This window comes from Oreochromis niloticus, linkage group LG22 (genome assembly GCF_001858045.2).
Source record: "Oreochromis niloticus isolate F11D_XX linkage group LG22, O_niloticus_UMD_NMBU, whole genome shotgun sequence".
Lineage (NCBI taxonomy): Eukaryota > Metazoa > Chordata > Actinopteri > Cichliformes > Cichlidae > Oreochromis > Oreochromis niloticus.
The window spans coordinates 24,570,320-24,585,595 of record NC_031985.2 but is presented as its reverse complement, the minus strand read 5'-3'; the positions used below and the strand labels follow the sequence as shown (position 1 = coordinate 24,585,595).

At 41.7% G+C, this 15,276-nt stretch overlaps 1 protein-coding gene across 19 annotated transcripts in view; it reads right to left on the bottom strand.

Moving 5' to 3' along the window:
* dync1i1a (dynein cytoplasmic 1 intermediate chain 1a) overlaps positions 1-15,276 on the bottom strand; it is a 60,807-nt gene that overhangs the window by 9,367 nt on the left and 36,164 nt on the right. For all 19 annotated transcript variants that reach the window (XM_013265354.3, XM_013265355.3, XM_025902200.1 and 16 more), the window contains 4 exons: positions 10,159-10,305; positions 8,127-8,240; positions 7,845-7,978; positions 7,421-7,565 (listed from right to left, as the gene is read on the bottom strand). In XM_013265354.3, coding sequence (XP_013120808.1) covers positions 7,421-7,565; positions 7,845-7,978; positions 8,127-8,240; positions 10,159-10,305 — 540 coding nt within the window. The remainder of the gene's footprint in view (positions 1-7,420; positions 7,566-7,844; positions 7,979-8,126; positions 8,241-10,158; positions 10,306-15,276) is intronic.

Genomic DNA, 15,276 nt, shown 5'->3' with positions numbered 1-15,276 from the left:
GCGCTGCCTCAGCCTTGGGGCCTGTCTGGGTGCAGAGCCTAATTAAAAAGCCTAGCACATTCACACAGCGCCATAAAACCGCTGGGAGAGATGAAAGAGAAGGCCTCTCCACAAGGTGTACTGTAACCTCAACACAACAGCTGTGAGAGAGAAACAGAGACAGAAAAATAGGAGGAGAAGGAGGGATGGACAATGGTGCACAGGAAGGTGTGTGTGTGTGTGTCCTTGCATGTGTGCAAGGAGAACCTGACAGATAATGGTTTAAACCGACTATTTAACACTGAAACTAAATCTAACAGAGAGATCTATATGTTATTTATGTGCTCAGTGGCATCGTTTTACACTTCCGAAACAAATCTGTCATTCCTCGTCTGGTGGACAAACTCATCCCATTATACTGACATAAACAATTATGTGTTTGTGACGTGGCGTCTGCATAAAGTCCTCGTGACAAAGTCAGAGGTCAGAGAACAAATGCAGTCAAGAAAATGAATACAGCTCTCGCACCGGCGTCCTCCCTTACTGTGCATGTTTTGTTTTGTGGTGCATGCACTGCACTATGCAGGACAATGCACAGCTGCCTACGATGAGAGCTGATTGAACTTTGACCTTGTACTACACTAACCTCTGGGAGCAAGACCAGTTGGTGAAGGCTGCTGCTTGTGCTGCAGTTTACTCACACTAGAGGCAGTTGTCTCAGGCCATGCCTGAGCACAAATGCCTCCCCCTCTCCATGCCCGTGCTGCCAGTACGCTCTTTAACTCCCAGTAATTTCCTCTTTACTGTCTTTCCTTCATCCTTAACGTAAAGAAGCATCTCAACTCCTCCATCGGTTTTTCTAACACACACTTCATTATGATGTGACAGTATATGCCCAAAGTCCACTTCATCAAGCGGGCCTGAGCTCAGCACAATTAGCTGAGTCCGAGCATCATACACAGACACCACACTAGTCAAACAAACTGGACTTTGGGGGTCAAATATACTCGGGCACAGAACAAATTCCCACACCAGACAGGTTCCCACACCTTTCTATGATATAAAAAGGTCACAATCTTGTCAGTGTTGCAGAAGATATGCTTAAATTCAGTCAGTTTGCTGATCAAAAACTCAGATATGTAATACAAACCCCATGTGTCCCTCAGTACAGCTTCATATGTGTGTGTGTTTTTAAAGAAAAACCTTTTCCCAAGCTGACTGTTAAGATTCAGGAAGCATACAAACTGCATTCCTTGCAGGTAGAGTGGGAGGAGTGGAAGAGAGGAGACAGGCTGGCTAGAACAGCAAATGAAAGAATGCAGTCTCTCCCTTTCTCTCTCATTCCTGCTCCTTTCTCTCCATCACCTTTACTCCCTCACTCTACGGCAGATCTGAGAGCGCACACTCGCACACACTCGCACACAAACACAAACAAACTGAGCCAAGCCAATTTCAAGGCTCGATTGAACCTGTTTTCCAGCCGGCAGCATGACAGCAGAGGTCATTTTTCTCCATCTCGCAGTTCCAGCGTTCGATCGAAGTCGTACCTGTTTATGTTCACTCTCGCTCTCTCTCGCTTGCTTACTTGTTCTCATTTTCGGGGTTTTATGACAGCCGGTTACACTGCACATGTGATTTTATCGAGATAATCAGTCTTGAAGCAAAACACCTCTGTTTCCCATTCAAGGTAACTTGCTGAAATTTGTCCTATGGGTCATTTGGCCATTACTCAAAGTAATGAATAAACCTGGAAGACAAAATAAGATCAATAAAGCCCTCTGGGTATTATACTGGGTACTCAAAATGTAAACTACTATTTTGTCTATATCTACCAATTTTAAGGAAGGTAATTTAGGTGAATAAGTCTTTAAACTAATCTTTAAATGAAGCTTAATCCTTGTGGCGCCACACATGAAGTAACTGGATGTCATTATCTTTCCTGTGCTGAAAAGCTGCAGAGCTTTAACAAGCCTGAAAACCAACACTGAAAAACTGGGCACTGATATTTAACATCACAGCGATGCAATGACATAATGCAGCGAAAAAATGAGAGTGTAATGCAAGTTAAGCATGAAATCATTTGGATATTGTTGCCAAAAATGCAGGCACCACCTTGGCATTAATAATAAAATACCAAATTGCATTAACTGTCTCGGAAATCAAAATGTCAAGGAGGAAGCCGGTCTCTCAGAAAACATCTCATCACGCAGCCATCCATAGGGATCCAAAACACTCATCTCAGCAGCAGCCAGTCATATAATTTCACCGCTTCTATCCTCGCTGCATTTGCATCTCAAAAATCGCACTAGTTTGATAGTTTTAATAAACATGCGCACCAAGGGAATGGAGATACTGTCCTTAAATGAGAAAGTCTTCCTTCATGCGCTGTGCTGCAAGACCCCAACCAGAACGTTTTCTTTTCTCCTGACATACACTTGACCTTGACTTGGTCAAGATGGCCCGCTGAAATTCAAAGTGAGCATCAAAATGGGGGAGAAAGGTGAGTTAAGTTACTTTGAGTGTGGACTGGTCTGGGTATTTCAGAAAATGATGATCTGAGATTTTCCCACACAACTTTCTCAACTGGGTTTGCAGAGGATGGTCTGAAAAAGAGAAAGTATTCAGTGAGCAGCAGTTCTGTGGGCAAAAATGGCTTGTTGATGGCAGTGGTCAGTGGAGAATGGTCAGACTGCTTCGAGCTGATAGGAAGGAACGATCGCTACAACCAAGGTAGGGACAAGGGCATCTCTGAGCACATGGAACCGCTGCGGTACTCTGTAGCAGATGGGCTACGGCAGCAGAAGAGCACATCAGGTGCCTCTCCTGTCAGCTAAGAACAGGAAACTGTTGCCTGCTCTGATGAGTCTTGATTCCTGCTTTGAAATTTGGATTGTAGGGTTAAAAAAAATCGGTGCAAGAATTAAAACATGGATCCATCCTGCCTTGTGTCAAAGGTTCAGACACAATTTGGGCCCCTTAATACCAACTGTGCATCTTTAAAATGCTGCATCCTACCTGAGTATCATTGCTAACCATGTCTGTCCCTTTATAACCACAGAGTACTAGCTTCTTATGGCTGCTTCCAGCAGGATAATGCTCCGTGTCGCCAAGCTTGAACTTAACACTGCACTCAAAAGACCTTTGGGATGTGGTGACATGGGAGATTCATATCATGGATGTGCAGACACAAATCTGTTGTAAATATGTGGTGCTGTCATGTCAGTATAGACCAAAATCTCTCAGGGCGTTTCCAGCAGTGTTTTGAATCAATGCCACAAAGAATTAAGACCGTTTTGAAGGTAAAGGGGGTCAAAGCTGGTGGTAACACACTGTAACTAATGAAGTGAGGAGTGAGTGTATCTACAGATGTTCACCTAAAATATTATAAACACTCGCTAACAATCATCTGACCTGACAGAGACGCAGGCCTTTGATTACATTCTTAAGAACAGCAACAGTGGAATAATTGTGCTCCATCCAATCATTTCATAGATGCTGGTTTTGGGGTCAAGCGTGCAAGATGGTTCAAGTTATGCACAATCATAAACCCATTCCCAGCCGTCGCGACATCTTCACACTCTGGCCGACTCAAAATGGTTTCACTAACCACAATATTTGCACTGCTGAGTGTAAAAACATAAGCAGACGTCTGTAGGACGGCCTTTTTGAACCGTGAGGGCAAACGCACGTGAATGCAGAGGGAATTCGCTGCAAACGTGTATGCGCGTGTGTTCAAAACAGTTTGTGATGCTTATGATTGGAGGGCTGAAGGCAAACCTCAAGGGGATTTTAGGCAAGCAAAGGCAGCTTGCTTAAGGTGTACCATGAGGCATGTGTGGTGTGTCTATATTTACACACACACACGCGCGCACGCTCAGGTATTCCTCCTGCCCAAACACAAATATGGGTTATGTGGGATAAGAGACAGACACACATTCCTGTGGTGACCCTCAAAGGAAAGGGAATTCCCAAATCCTGAAAAATAACACACTCTTCTGATGAAAATCCGCAGAAATGTTTTAATATGTGTCACGGGACCCGCTGCAAAAGACTTATGGACTGGCTGCATGCTAACATGGCCTAAAACTCATCAGAGTGCTTTATTGGCTGTCACAGCCAAGAATGAAAACTGTAACTGGATCCTGCACAAAGCTGATATGCAATATGAATTATGTATTTTTATTATACCAAGGAGGTAAACCTTGGATTTTGGGCTGTACAGTATGTCACCCTATGCATGTATGTATCATAATAACCTCTGTAATTCAAAATTAGCATCAATTTTTACTATTAACCATTAACTGATTAGTAGTAAAAACTGATTGTCGTATTTTCTTTTGTTATTTGCACCTCAGCTTTAATTCATATTCCTAATATCAATCTTCTTTTAATCTCTTGGATCGTTTAGGCCTCAGATAGCCTTCATCAGGAACACAACACACACACGTTCAAAACCTTTCATTTTAATGCTGATCTTGACTACTCTCACCTTGCTGCTTTTTGTGATTACATTCAGCATCCCATTTATCAACTAAGGTCTCATAAACAACCAGTCTGTGATGCCCGGGCAACCACTGGTCATTAAGGAAAAACGTATATTCCCTGACTGGTTAGTGAGAGGTGAAATTGGTTGCAAACAGCTTTGGATTGCGAGTGTTTGTAGAGAAGTTGGTGTCTTCCACGCAAATTACAGGCAACTGTAGCAATTTGCTAGCTATCTCTACTATTTATACAATCAGCTAGCAATTTTAGTCACTAGCCATAAGCTAGTAGCCAGAAACATTGCCTAAGATAACAATTTCCAACAATCATTCATAATCATAATTCTAGCTAGCTAATTAAGCTATTATCCATCATGTTTCTGGCTTTATTGTTAGTGAATGACATTAGTTCCAGTACTTCTACTACTAGCGATAACTTTAGCTAGCTAATGTAACCTTATTTTCATTTTTTGACCATTATCAGTTTTAATTATTACCCTCAAATGTATACATTGTGCATTTCTATAGCTTTACTGTTTCTAATCAAGCCACTCAGATCATAATCATATTTAAATTCTACTTAACATTTTTCATATTAGTTGAGCTAATCGTTCCATGTACCCTGCGGCTACTACATGATTATCCCTGGTTAGGACTCACTGATTCATCCATTTCCTAAACCTTTCTGTGCAATATATCATATACACCTAAGCCAAAACTTCTGTTTCACCACCACAGAAGTGTCCTTTCACTGTATTAGCCAAGATTTTTTTTTAGTTTTTTCTTTATTCACCAGCCTTCCTCTGACAGAAATAGTGGCTGTTTGCTTTTTACCGCTCCTGAAATGCTGCCAAATGGAATTCATAACACTGGTTTGAAAGGAGAACAACAGCACTGAGAGGATGAGGTCACTCAAAACCAGCGAGAGGAGGAGCGCCCACCTTTAGAGTGCGTCTGACTTAGGTTCACTAAGTGTGCCTGCAGACAGCAGCCAGCACTATCCCATCAGTGCATTTGTGTTTTGCAGTGATAGTTGAGTAGGAGGGACACCCACACATACAAACAAGGGACTTTCACACATGTACACCCAGGACAAACCAGAAAAACACACACATACAATATACACACACACACACACACACACTTGTCAGATGAGGTGCAACAAGCCTTAAATAAAAAAACAGATCCTACGCTGTCTCTCAGCAAAATATTTCTACGGAAACTTGAAAAACAGCCGACAGTCTCTTTGTAAATGCAGTTATTTGTAGTTTCATTTAAATAATGGAGTACTGGAAGATTAACTAACTATACTTACACTTATAATAGGTCTTATTAATTGCACTAAGCTAAGAATCATGTGTGGAGCCATTTCTGCTCTTGTGACTTTTGCCATTGGAGGCACACGTTTCTCTGAAGCAGTGTAGACATCTGACATCTGTAATACTAGTGGTTCACCTGCTGTCTCCAAAGAAAGAGCAGGTTAACTGGCTCTTACTAGAAACAGAGCACAGCCTAAGAGGAAATTGCTTGACAGACTGAAACCAGGTAATAATAATAATGATGATGGTTACTGATGATTAACACAGACTGTATAAATAAGATGGATGCAGTCACAGAGATGTCACCCACTGGTTCTGGACTCTGTATTTTAAAGCTTCAATGTTAGCGTTTTGGCTGCTGCCATGCTGTTTTTTCAAAGCCAGAGGTAATGTTAGCAGCTAACGTTAGCTAACAAGTGGTTACATCCATAAACCCTACCGGTGCAATGCACAGACACACATCCACCACCTTCTTTCATCGCTGGTACGAGATGTTTGTGCTGATATGTTATGTTTGGTTTTATGACCAAACATCAAACATCTCCACTTTGGTCTCAACTGTAGAGATGTAGCTCTTGGGTGGGCTTGGGGTGAGATATACACCAGTTGAAGATTGTAACACTGTATTAACACCTGAATGGTTCAGAGCAGCAAATTGTCTATAAGCTAATTATTGCTTTGTATTAGCCTAATTAAAGAGGATCATTTTACTCAACAAAATCCATCATCCATCAGATAATCCAATAAAAAGGCTCCAAAACTCACCAACAGTGCATAGACACAGTGAAAAGGTCCGGTTCCAAGATTCAACGTGGTAGGCAGTGGTCATATCAATGGAGATGTACTCAGTTACTCAAACTCCATTACCCAGGTCAAGTCTCTATATCTTAAACGTGAAATCTATGGGAATGGAGTTCCTTTTGGAGCACGCCTCGAGTGGCACCTAAAGGAACTGCAATTTTTTCCCACTTCTGTGTTGGCATCATGTTTCACCTCCAGAGGCTGCTTCTTGTTTGACCTGAACACTTTGATCATCCCCAATTTGATGTTTTGAAGCTGGACTTGAACAGCGAGTGGTGGCTCTGTCTGAGGCACAGTGATAATACACGATTGTACAGTATCACGAAGTAGGTCTTCCTGAAACATATCCCACTTTATCACACATTTTGACTCTACATCGGGAGCATAATTTACCAAATCAACACACTATGTTATATTAACATAAGAGCTGAAAGTACAAATTAGTCCATAAACTCATAAATGAAGTGAGCTCATAGACTCCAGATTTACTGCGATTCTATATTATTAGATCTGGAGGCTAAAACCATCTTTATATACAGTCTGTAGTTAGCAGTGAATACTTTCCCTACAAATGCACACACACAGAGAACACATATATGCACAATAACAGCTTATTCAAACATATATGTAGAGAGACACACAAGTTGTACGAGACCTTCTCTACTCAACCTTCCCTCTTCACTAGTTCATTCTCTCTCCCTCTCAGGATCTGCTTAAAAACCTCTCGGAGGTCACAATCAACCCCCCGCACAACCTTTCTTTCTCCACATCCCCTCTCTCTCTTCCTCTCCCTCACACACACACACACACACACACTCACATGCACCTCCCACATCGTACCTTGGTGCTCCAGAGTTTGACGGTCCAGTCGAACGAGGACGTGATAAAGAGGTGGGAAAAGTCGACGGTGCCCACCGCGCTGTGACAGCTGATGCCCGTGACGGGCCCCTGGTGGCCCTCGAACATCTCACAGATACCTGCCTTGCTGGAGAGGGAAAACGCAGAAGGTAACATCTGGAACTGAGATCGTTAGCCCAAAATTCCCTCCAAAAGAGGGAGAACTTCATTTGTAATCAGACACTTTAAGTTTTAAGTTACTTAAATGTAATCTAATTTAGGGACAATCATCCTCTTAAACTTTGGTAATATTATAATTCTAATATCCTATAATTGTAAATTACATGAGCACTGTTTCATATTCAGCAGACTTTTGGTGAACTTTAATGCATATCTGTGTTTTAAAATACATGTTTCATTAACCAACCTGCCATGTCTGGATGCAGTGTACACAGTGCCCTCCTCGCTCCCGACCACATAGTTGTTAACGTCTCCCGTGGGGAAGGCCATGCATGTCACTGCCACGGGTTTGGATTTATTGTACACCAGTTCCATGGTCTCCTACACACATTATATTAGAGTGGATATAGCATAAACCTGCCTTTTTACAACAAAAAAACAGCATTAGTGAGTGAAAAAAAAAAAGTCATGGTTTCTTTTTTTAAATGCTGCTGGCAGGTTGTGTGGACGGCTTCACTGATGTGTGTACCTGAGGCTGGGAGAGCATGTCCAGACTCCAGGAGCACATCCTGCCATCTGTGGACACGGTGATCAGGTTGTTGGCGTTCTGTGTGCCGACCACATTCACGCAGTACACTGGGTGCTGGACAAACACACACACGATCGTACACAGAGACAAACAAACGGATTAGGGTGAAGATTTACCCGTGCACAATACAAAAAAAGCTGTTATCAACTGTAGTATAATTACAACAACATCCTTTAGGATAATACTTGTAATTTTGCTGTAAATTGTGATCACATTATAGTTCTTAATTATTAGCCTCTTTGAACTGAAGCATAACAATTTCTCTTGTACAATAAATAGCTGAAACATTCCTAATTGTAGCAGGCTGTCAGCAGCATCACTATGTCATTAATTTTGATATTCCACTACTTATGAAACGAATAAACATTGTCCTGTAATGATCACATGTTTTTTCCCCTTTAGCACATGATGTCATTAGATGCTTTTTGGGGCCAAGAGATGCAGACAGCTTGCATGCCAGTGTGCATTCGTCCTTTTAAATCACCCTACGTTTCAGACATGTGCTGCTGTTCAAATCCACGAGTGTGTGAAGCCATTATATCATTACTGAGCAGTAATTGATTTGTGTGCCGGGTCGCACAAAGAATCCATTCAGCAATCAGCACCATGCTAGCATGCTGTACTCACTAACGGCAGAGTGGCGGCCTCATTATTAGAGCCCACAGCCCCTTTAAAGCTACAGTATGGATGGCATGTAACAATGTGTGTGTCTACTGTAGCTGTGATTATAAACAAGCTGGGTTCTTAAGATATCGTTAGATTATATTCAACAGTAATTTGCTGTAGCTGAACTGAGCTGCTCTTTCAGTTATGTCTTCAGTACGACTGCTTTTATCAAGTTTATGTCTAAGTGCAGACGGACCCTATAATACAGATTATCATGTAAAAATCATTCAGTGTAATTGGTGCAATCAAAATCTTTTTCTCATATTTACATGTCTGAATTTTTGAATTAAAAAAAAAGTGTTTATCTGCTTTTTTCCCCCATGTTGGCCTAAGCTTATTTCAACACTTTTAACCAAATTAACAATTTAGTTTTCAGTCACGTGACTCACACAGAGCTCTGAAGAGCAAAACACAGTTCCAACAACCCTCCACTAAAATGAATTTTCAATCAAAGAACATTTAAATGACCTCTCAAAAGAAGATTAATGGAAACTGGGCCCTTTTGATCCACATACAGAATCCACTGCAATATTTTAATCACTAGAGAACAATTACATCCCTGCTGGAGATCCATTTGAGCAATTTCTTGTTGTGAATGCTCTTTGTTGCGCTGCCGCCAGGATAAGAGTGTACAATAGTACACTTTTAACAGACAGCTATATGTAATTTGGATCTCAGGTCTTTCATTTAGGAGGTGAAGAACAAGAAGATCACAGTTTACAAAGCAATAGTGAGTGCTAATTAGCTAAAATGACCTAGCTTATCTATCAGCCACTCTTGGCTGTCTGTGTCAGGATCATCATACTCAGGGAAAAGATTATGAATGCACACGGCAGCAGATTTGCGATGCTTGTTGATTTATCACAGATTGCATGTAATTGCCAACTTGACCCCATCTGAAGGCCGCTACACAAAAAAATCATAAATCCACTGCACACGGTGGCACTAATTTTGGTCGTGGCACAGCCTTGAGCAAGAGTTTTCCCTAGTTTGATTATACCATGAATGGCTGTAGTGAAGGATGGATTGGTGCAATGTAACTACTCTATGATTTAAGCAGCTATTCTGAATTTTGGGTAAACAATCCTGCTAAAAAATAAGTGTTAGGTACTGAAGAAAAGCCTTATTCTGCCCTCCAGGTTTTAATAATGATGTGTCATCGCAGGAAAACTATTTATTACTTTCCTTACTGTGTAATCTGCAGAAGTTATTGTTGTTAATATCACAATTTTAATTATAAAGCAGAGATAAACCTTTACATACTGTATGATAAATGTATCATACTGATAGTTTAAATCATCCTTACAGTGTGTGCAGCAGCAGACAGAGGGGTCCTCTGGACAGGGGTCCGGCGATGACTGCGATTATCCCACAGGACTATCTGTCCTGAGTACGTCCCCCCCACCACCAGGTTGGGATGAAACCTGGCAAAGCCCACAGACACCACCGGAGACTAAGGAGAGAAAACGAGAGAGGAGAATTAGGACCCACTACTCTGATTCGATGCTGGTGTTATTTTATGTAACTGACATTATTATGAACTGAATGCAGATGGTAGAAACGGTAACACTTGACTGGGTGCGAGTGAGCGCGAGCGATCAAGACATCGTGATGGGTGGCATACGCGGGGACACAGACGGAGACGGAGATGACGAGTGTGGCCATGGTGAAGGTCCGCTGAGGAGACGAGAATGGGGTGACGCTGGGGTGGAGACCAGACAAAGAGGGAATTGTAGTCCTCCTTCCCTCCCCAGCCGTTTCACATTACAGCATCAAAACCCCAGCAGCCACTGGAGCGCTCACCGTAGCCTCCGTCATGACAAGCGCACCCTTGAACTACACCCCCCCCCCCCACCTCGACGCTGTGTTTATTGAGTTTTGGTTCCTCTTCGGTGCTCATCCCATAAGGGCTTCTGCGTGCAACAGCTAGCTCCCCCTGACCCAGAGCCACTGAAGCATCTGCGCTTCTGAGTTATGAGAAAATTATTTCAGCATCCTGCAGCATAGCGCTACAGGAGGTTAACTGGTGTGATGCACTGACAGATTCATCAGAACCAATAAAAAAAAAAGCATAGTCCTGTTGAGAGGGAAATAATTCACAGGCACGACAGAGCCAACAGAGCAAAGCTCACAAACACAAATCACAACTAAAAACAGTAAAGCTAGAACAACATGGAGGGTGCATTTCGCAAATGGATCGTTGCCTCACGCAATCGTAGATTGTAGAAAGGAGCGCTGGTGACAGTTTTAGTGTTCTTGAAAACTGTATGTCAGATGTTTTGCTGTTGAAACAGCAGCTCATAGACTGCGTGGAGACAAAACTCTATCAGAATCCTCCAAAACTCATCACTGCCTTAACAAGGCAAGACCTAGGATACATCTACAACACAGTTTAATTTATAATGATCACATTAATAATATCAATAATCCATAAAAAAATAAACCACAAAGGAATTTGTTGGGTATTGTTCAACTGAGAACAATATAAGGCCAAAATTTTAAACCAAGTTTGTACAACAGAGACTGTTATAATGCCTTAAAAAGGTGACAACTGCTTCAAGTGAAACTATGTTAAGTTTAGCTAAACAGCAGCCACCGTGGCCACAAGTAGTAATTATGGGATAAAGGTAAATGCTAAACAATAGAAAGGACTCATAACGTCAGTTAGGCTGCAGGAGTTTTGGCTTTATTTATACCTATTTATGACTATCGTGAACATCTGCCAGGTTGTAGCAGCAAAAATAACATCTCTAAGTGGTAAAAAAGCAACAAAGTACACTAACTGTTCCTTATCTTTATATTGCTGACTTGAACCTAGACAAAGGTGCATTAACCATGATGGTTGTACCTGGTTTGTACCTTGGACTCTCATTATAACTCTTAAGTCTCTACATGTTTGATTTTTTTTACATATTAAAATTTCTGTTACTAGAAAAATGATGAGAGGCATGTCATAGACTCCATGTGCCAAGTAAATATACAGTAGTAAAGGTATCATAGTGAAAAACACTAATCGAATGAGTTTTGTTTATAGTGTAGAAAGATCCCACTACGTCTGCAATAGTAAAATGTGCTTATTTTTCAGTTCTTTTTTTACTTCTCCCTCTCCCTCTCTCACCATCCCTTCCACCACACCATGTGCGAAGCAGCCAACTCCAAACCCCAGTTCATTTTGAAAGGAGACTGGAAAACAAACCAAAGGGAAAGAAAACACTTCACACTCTTTTATTTCTCTTTTCTGTTACTTCTGAGGAGTCACGGCTTCCAGCGGCACGGCTCGGGAGTCACTTCAGATGTCTAGACTCAAAATAAACTAAACTCTGGTGGTAAAAACTAAAGGTGCTTGTCAGCTGGCATGAAGGCTCGATCTGAAAAGTTTATTTACATAGTCCGACAAAAAAAAGGATCGAGGCTAGAGGCTTATTAGCATGAATTAGTAAGCAAGACTTGACAGCTCGTCCAGGAACATCTGAAGCTGCCTGATTAATAAAAGATCACTGGTGCACTGTATGACATGTTACACGCTGGATTAAGCAATATACAATCATGTGTTTGTGTTAACAAATCATCAAAAAAGAGAAAAAAAAGTCTGGAATGATGTTTTTGTGCTGAAAAAGCAGCTATTCTCAAGCACACGGAGGTTTGTTTCTTGGCTGTGATCACTCTAATGACCCAGAGTTTCTTGGTGACCTTTACCCTCTGTGGTTGTCTCACAGGCTGCTGTTTGAGGTCTGTTCCCCCTCCATCAGACTCCATCAGTGGGCTAATAAACCATAGTCCAGCACCCTTTGTCATCTCCGCACACAAACCCACACACATCCGCTTAACATGCACATGGTTCCACCCCCACAACCATCTGTCTCAAAACTCCAAACAATGTAAGAACTCTTGGATCTGATTTCTTCTTCTATGAAGAAGGGTTTGACAGTTTGAGTGCAAGCAGGGGGAACAGCTAACCTGCCTCATAAAAGCATTGCTCATCTGAGGTTTCAGTATCTTCGTCAAGGTGGATTAAAATATAAGCAAATCTCATTAAATTCACATCTTTCTACTAAAGGCCAAAGCTGCTTTTACTATTACCGCCAACAAAAATTAAAAAATTAACATGTAATTCCACAAGAATATACAGACACAAACATAAAACATCAGTGCTCTCTGCCGTCAGCACCCTAAATAAACATCTCTACCCCACATGAGTAATGACAAAGAGAAACTAAATCAAATCAAGGAACTCCTCTATTTGATCCATATGTTACTTTCAATCGTAAGCCCTATCAGTGTTCCCATCTTAAGAGGAAAATTCCCGACTAAACTCTGAATCCCCTCTTTGAGAAACCACAGGTTATGCCATCATTCCCCTCATGTGCTGTCAGGCTTAGTGAAAGAGCTACTGAAAATTAGCCCCCCTTTGTCCCAATAACGCACTATGAGGCGCCTGCCAGCAGCAACTTGGGCTTAAGATTAAAGTCATTCTCCCTAAATTCTGCTAATCAAATGTCACATCAGCACAAGTTTGAAACTTGTATCCGTTTTAAATGTACTGCATGTAATTAGGCGTTGAAATAAGATCAATTTGCTGCGTGCTACAGTATAAGCAAGTTTATGATTTAAGCTAAATGTGACCTCGTTGATGGAATCTCGATTTCAAAGTCGGAGGAAATTAATGTCTGACTTTATATATTTGAATTATGGGAAGCATGGTTATGTTTTGGCTGGATTTCTGTAATCTTTCTGTAATTCTGTCTACTTTTTATTCATTTTTTGAATCTTTGCCATCGAGACTCAAAACATGTGTTTTGCATATGTTAAAGGAAAATATTTCAGTGTCTAAACATGACTGCATAAAAGCGGATGTATCAATCTAGTACTGCATTAAAAGGTCTCAAGTTTTGGGAAACTTAGAGCCCGTTCTGGGAGAGTGTAACTCGTGTGATGCTTTGTAGCTACAATTTGCAGATGTCACCAAATGGTGTCACATGCATGCAGTCGTCAAGTTACTGTTTTGAAAAGAGGACAGCTATGCGGATACAGTCACAGAACTTGTGTGAGTGATTGTGTCTGTTCAAAATGTGGCTGTGCCGAACGGGAAGTCTGTAGGTTGCAGCTTCTGAACTGCTCGACCAAGCAACATGAGTGAGTGATGGAAGTCATTTGCCACAGGAAACCAAAGACAAACAATGAAACTAAATGTGTCTAGCTACATTTTATTATCATAAATATTCACTCACGCAATCTAAATTATTGAATTCAGGTGTTCCAATCACTTCTTTGGCCACAGGTGTATAAAGTCAAGCACCTAGGCATGCTGACTGCTTCTACATTTGTGAATGAATGAGCTCAGTGAATTCCAGCGTGGTACCGTGATAGGATGCAACCTGTGCAAGTCGAGTTGTGAAATTTCCTCATTACTAAATATTCAACAGTCAACTGTTAGTGGTATTACAACAAAGTGGAAATGACTGTGAATGCTGGCCACATGGTAGGCCACATAAAATCAAAGAGCGTGTTCAGCGGATGCTGAGCCACATAATGGTCAGAAGTCACCATCCTTCTGCAGACCTCCAAACTTCATGCAGCCTTCAGATTAGCTCAAGAACAGTGTACAGAGAGTTTCATAGAACAGGTTTCCATGGCCGAGCAGCTGCATCCAAACCAAGCACAATGTAAAGCGTTGGATGCAGTGATGTAAAGCACACCACCACGGGACTCTAGAGTAGGGAAGATGTGCTTGCTGGACCAATGAGTCACGCTTCTTTGTCTGGCAATCCAATGGACGGGTCAGGGTTTGGACGTTGCCAGAGAACAGTACTTTTCTGACTGCACTGTCTGAAGTTTGGTGAAGAGGAGATTATGGTGTTGGGTTATTTCTCAAGATTTGGGGTCAGCCCCTTAGTTCCAGTGAAAGGAACTCTTAATGCTTCAGATAATCCAAACATTTTGGACAACTTCATGCTCCCAACTTTGTGAGTACGGTGTGGGAATGTCCCTGAAGGTACATAAAGACATGAATGAGTGAGTTTTGTGTGGAAGAACTTGACTGGCCTGCACAGAGTGCCGACCTCAACCTGATAGAACACATAAGAGCGGAGGCTGTGAGCCAGGCCTTCTCGTCCAACATCAGTATCTCACCCCACAAATGCGCTTCTATAACAGTCAAAAATTCCCATAAACACTCCTAAACCTTGTGAAAAGCCTTCGCAGAAGAGTTGAAGCTGTTAGAGATGGTCTTCTGTATACCCTGGTTGTAGCAGGCGGTTATTTGAATTACTGTTGCCTTCCCATGAGGCAGTCTGACCATTCCCCTCTGAGCTCTAGCATCATCAAGACATCCACAGAACTGCCTCTCACTGGATATTTAGTTTTTCGCATCATTCTCTATAAACTCTAGAGATGGTTGTGAGAGCCCCAGCAGATCAGGAAGTTC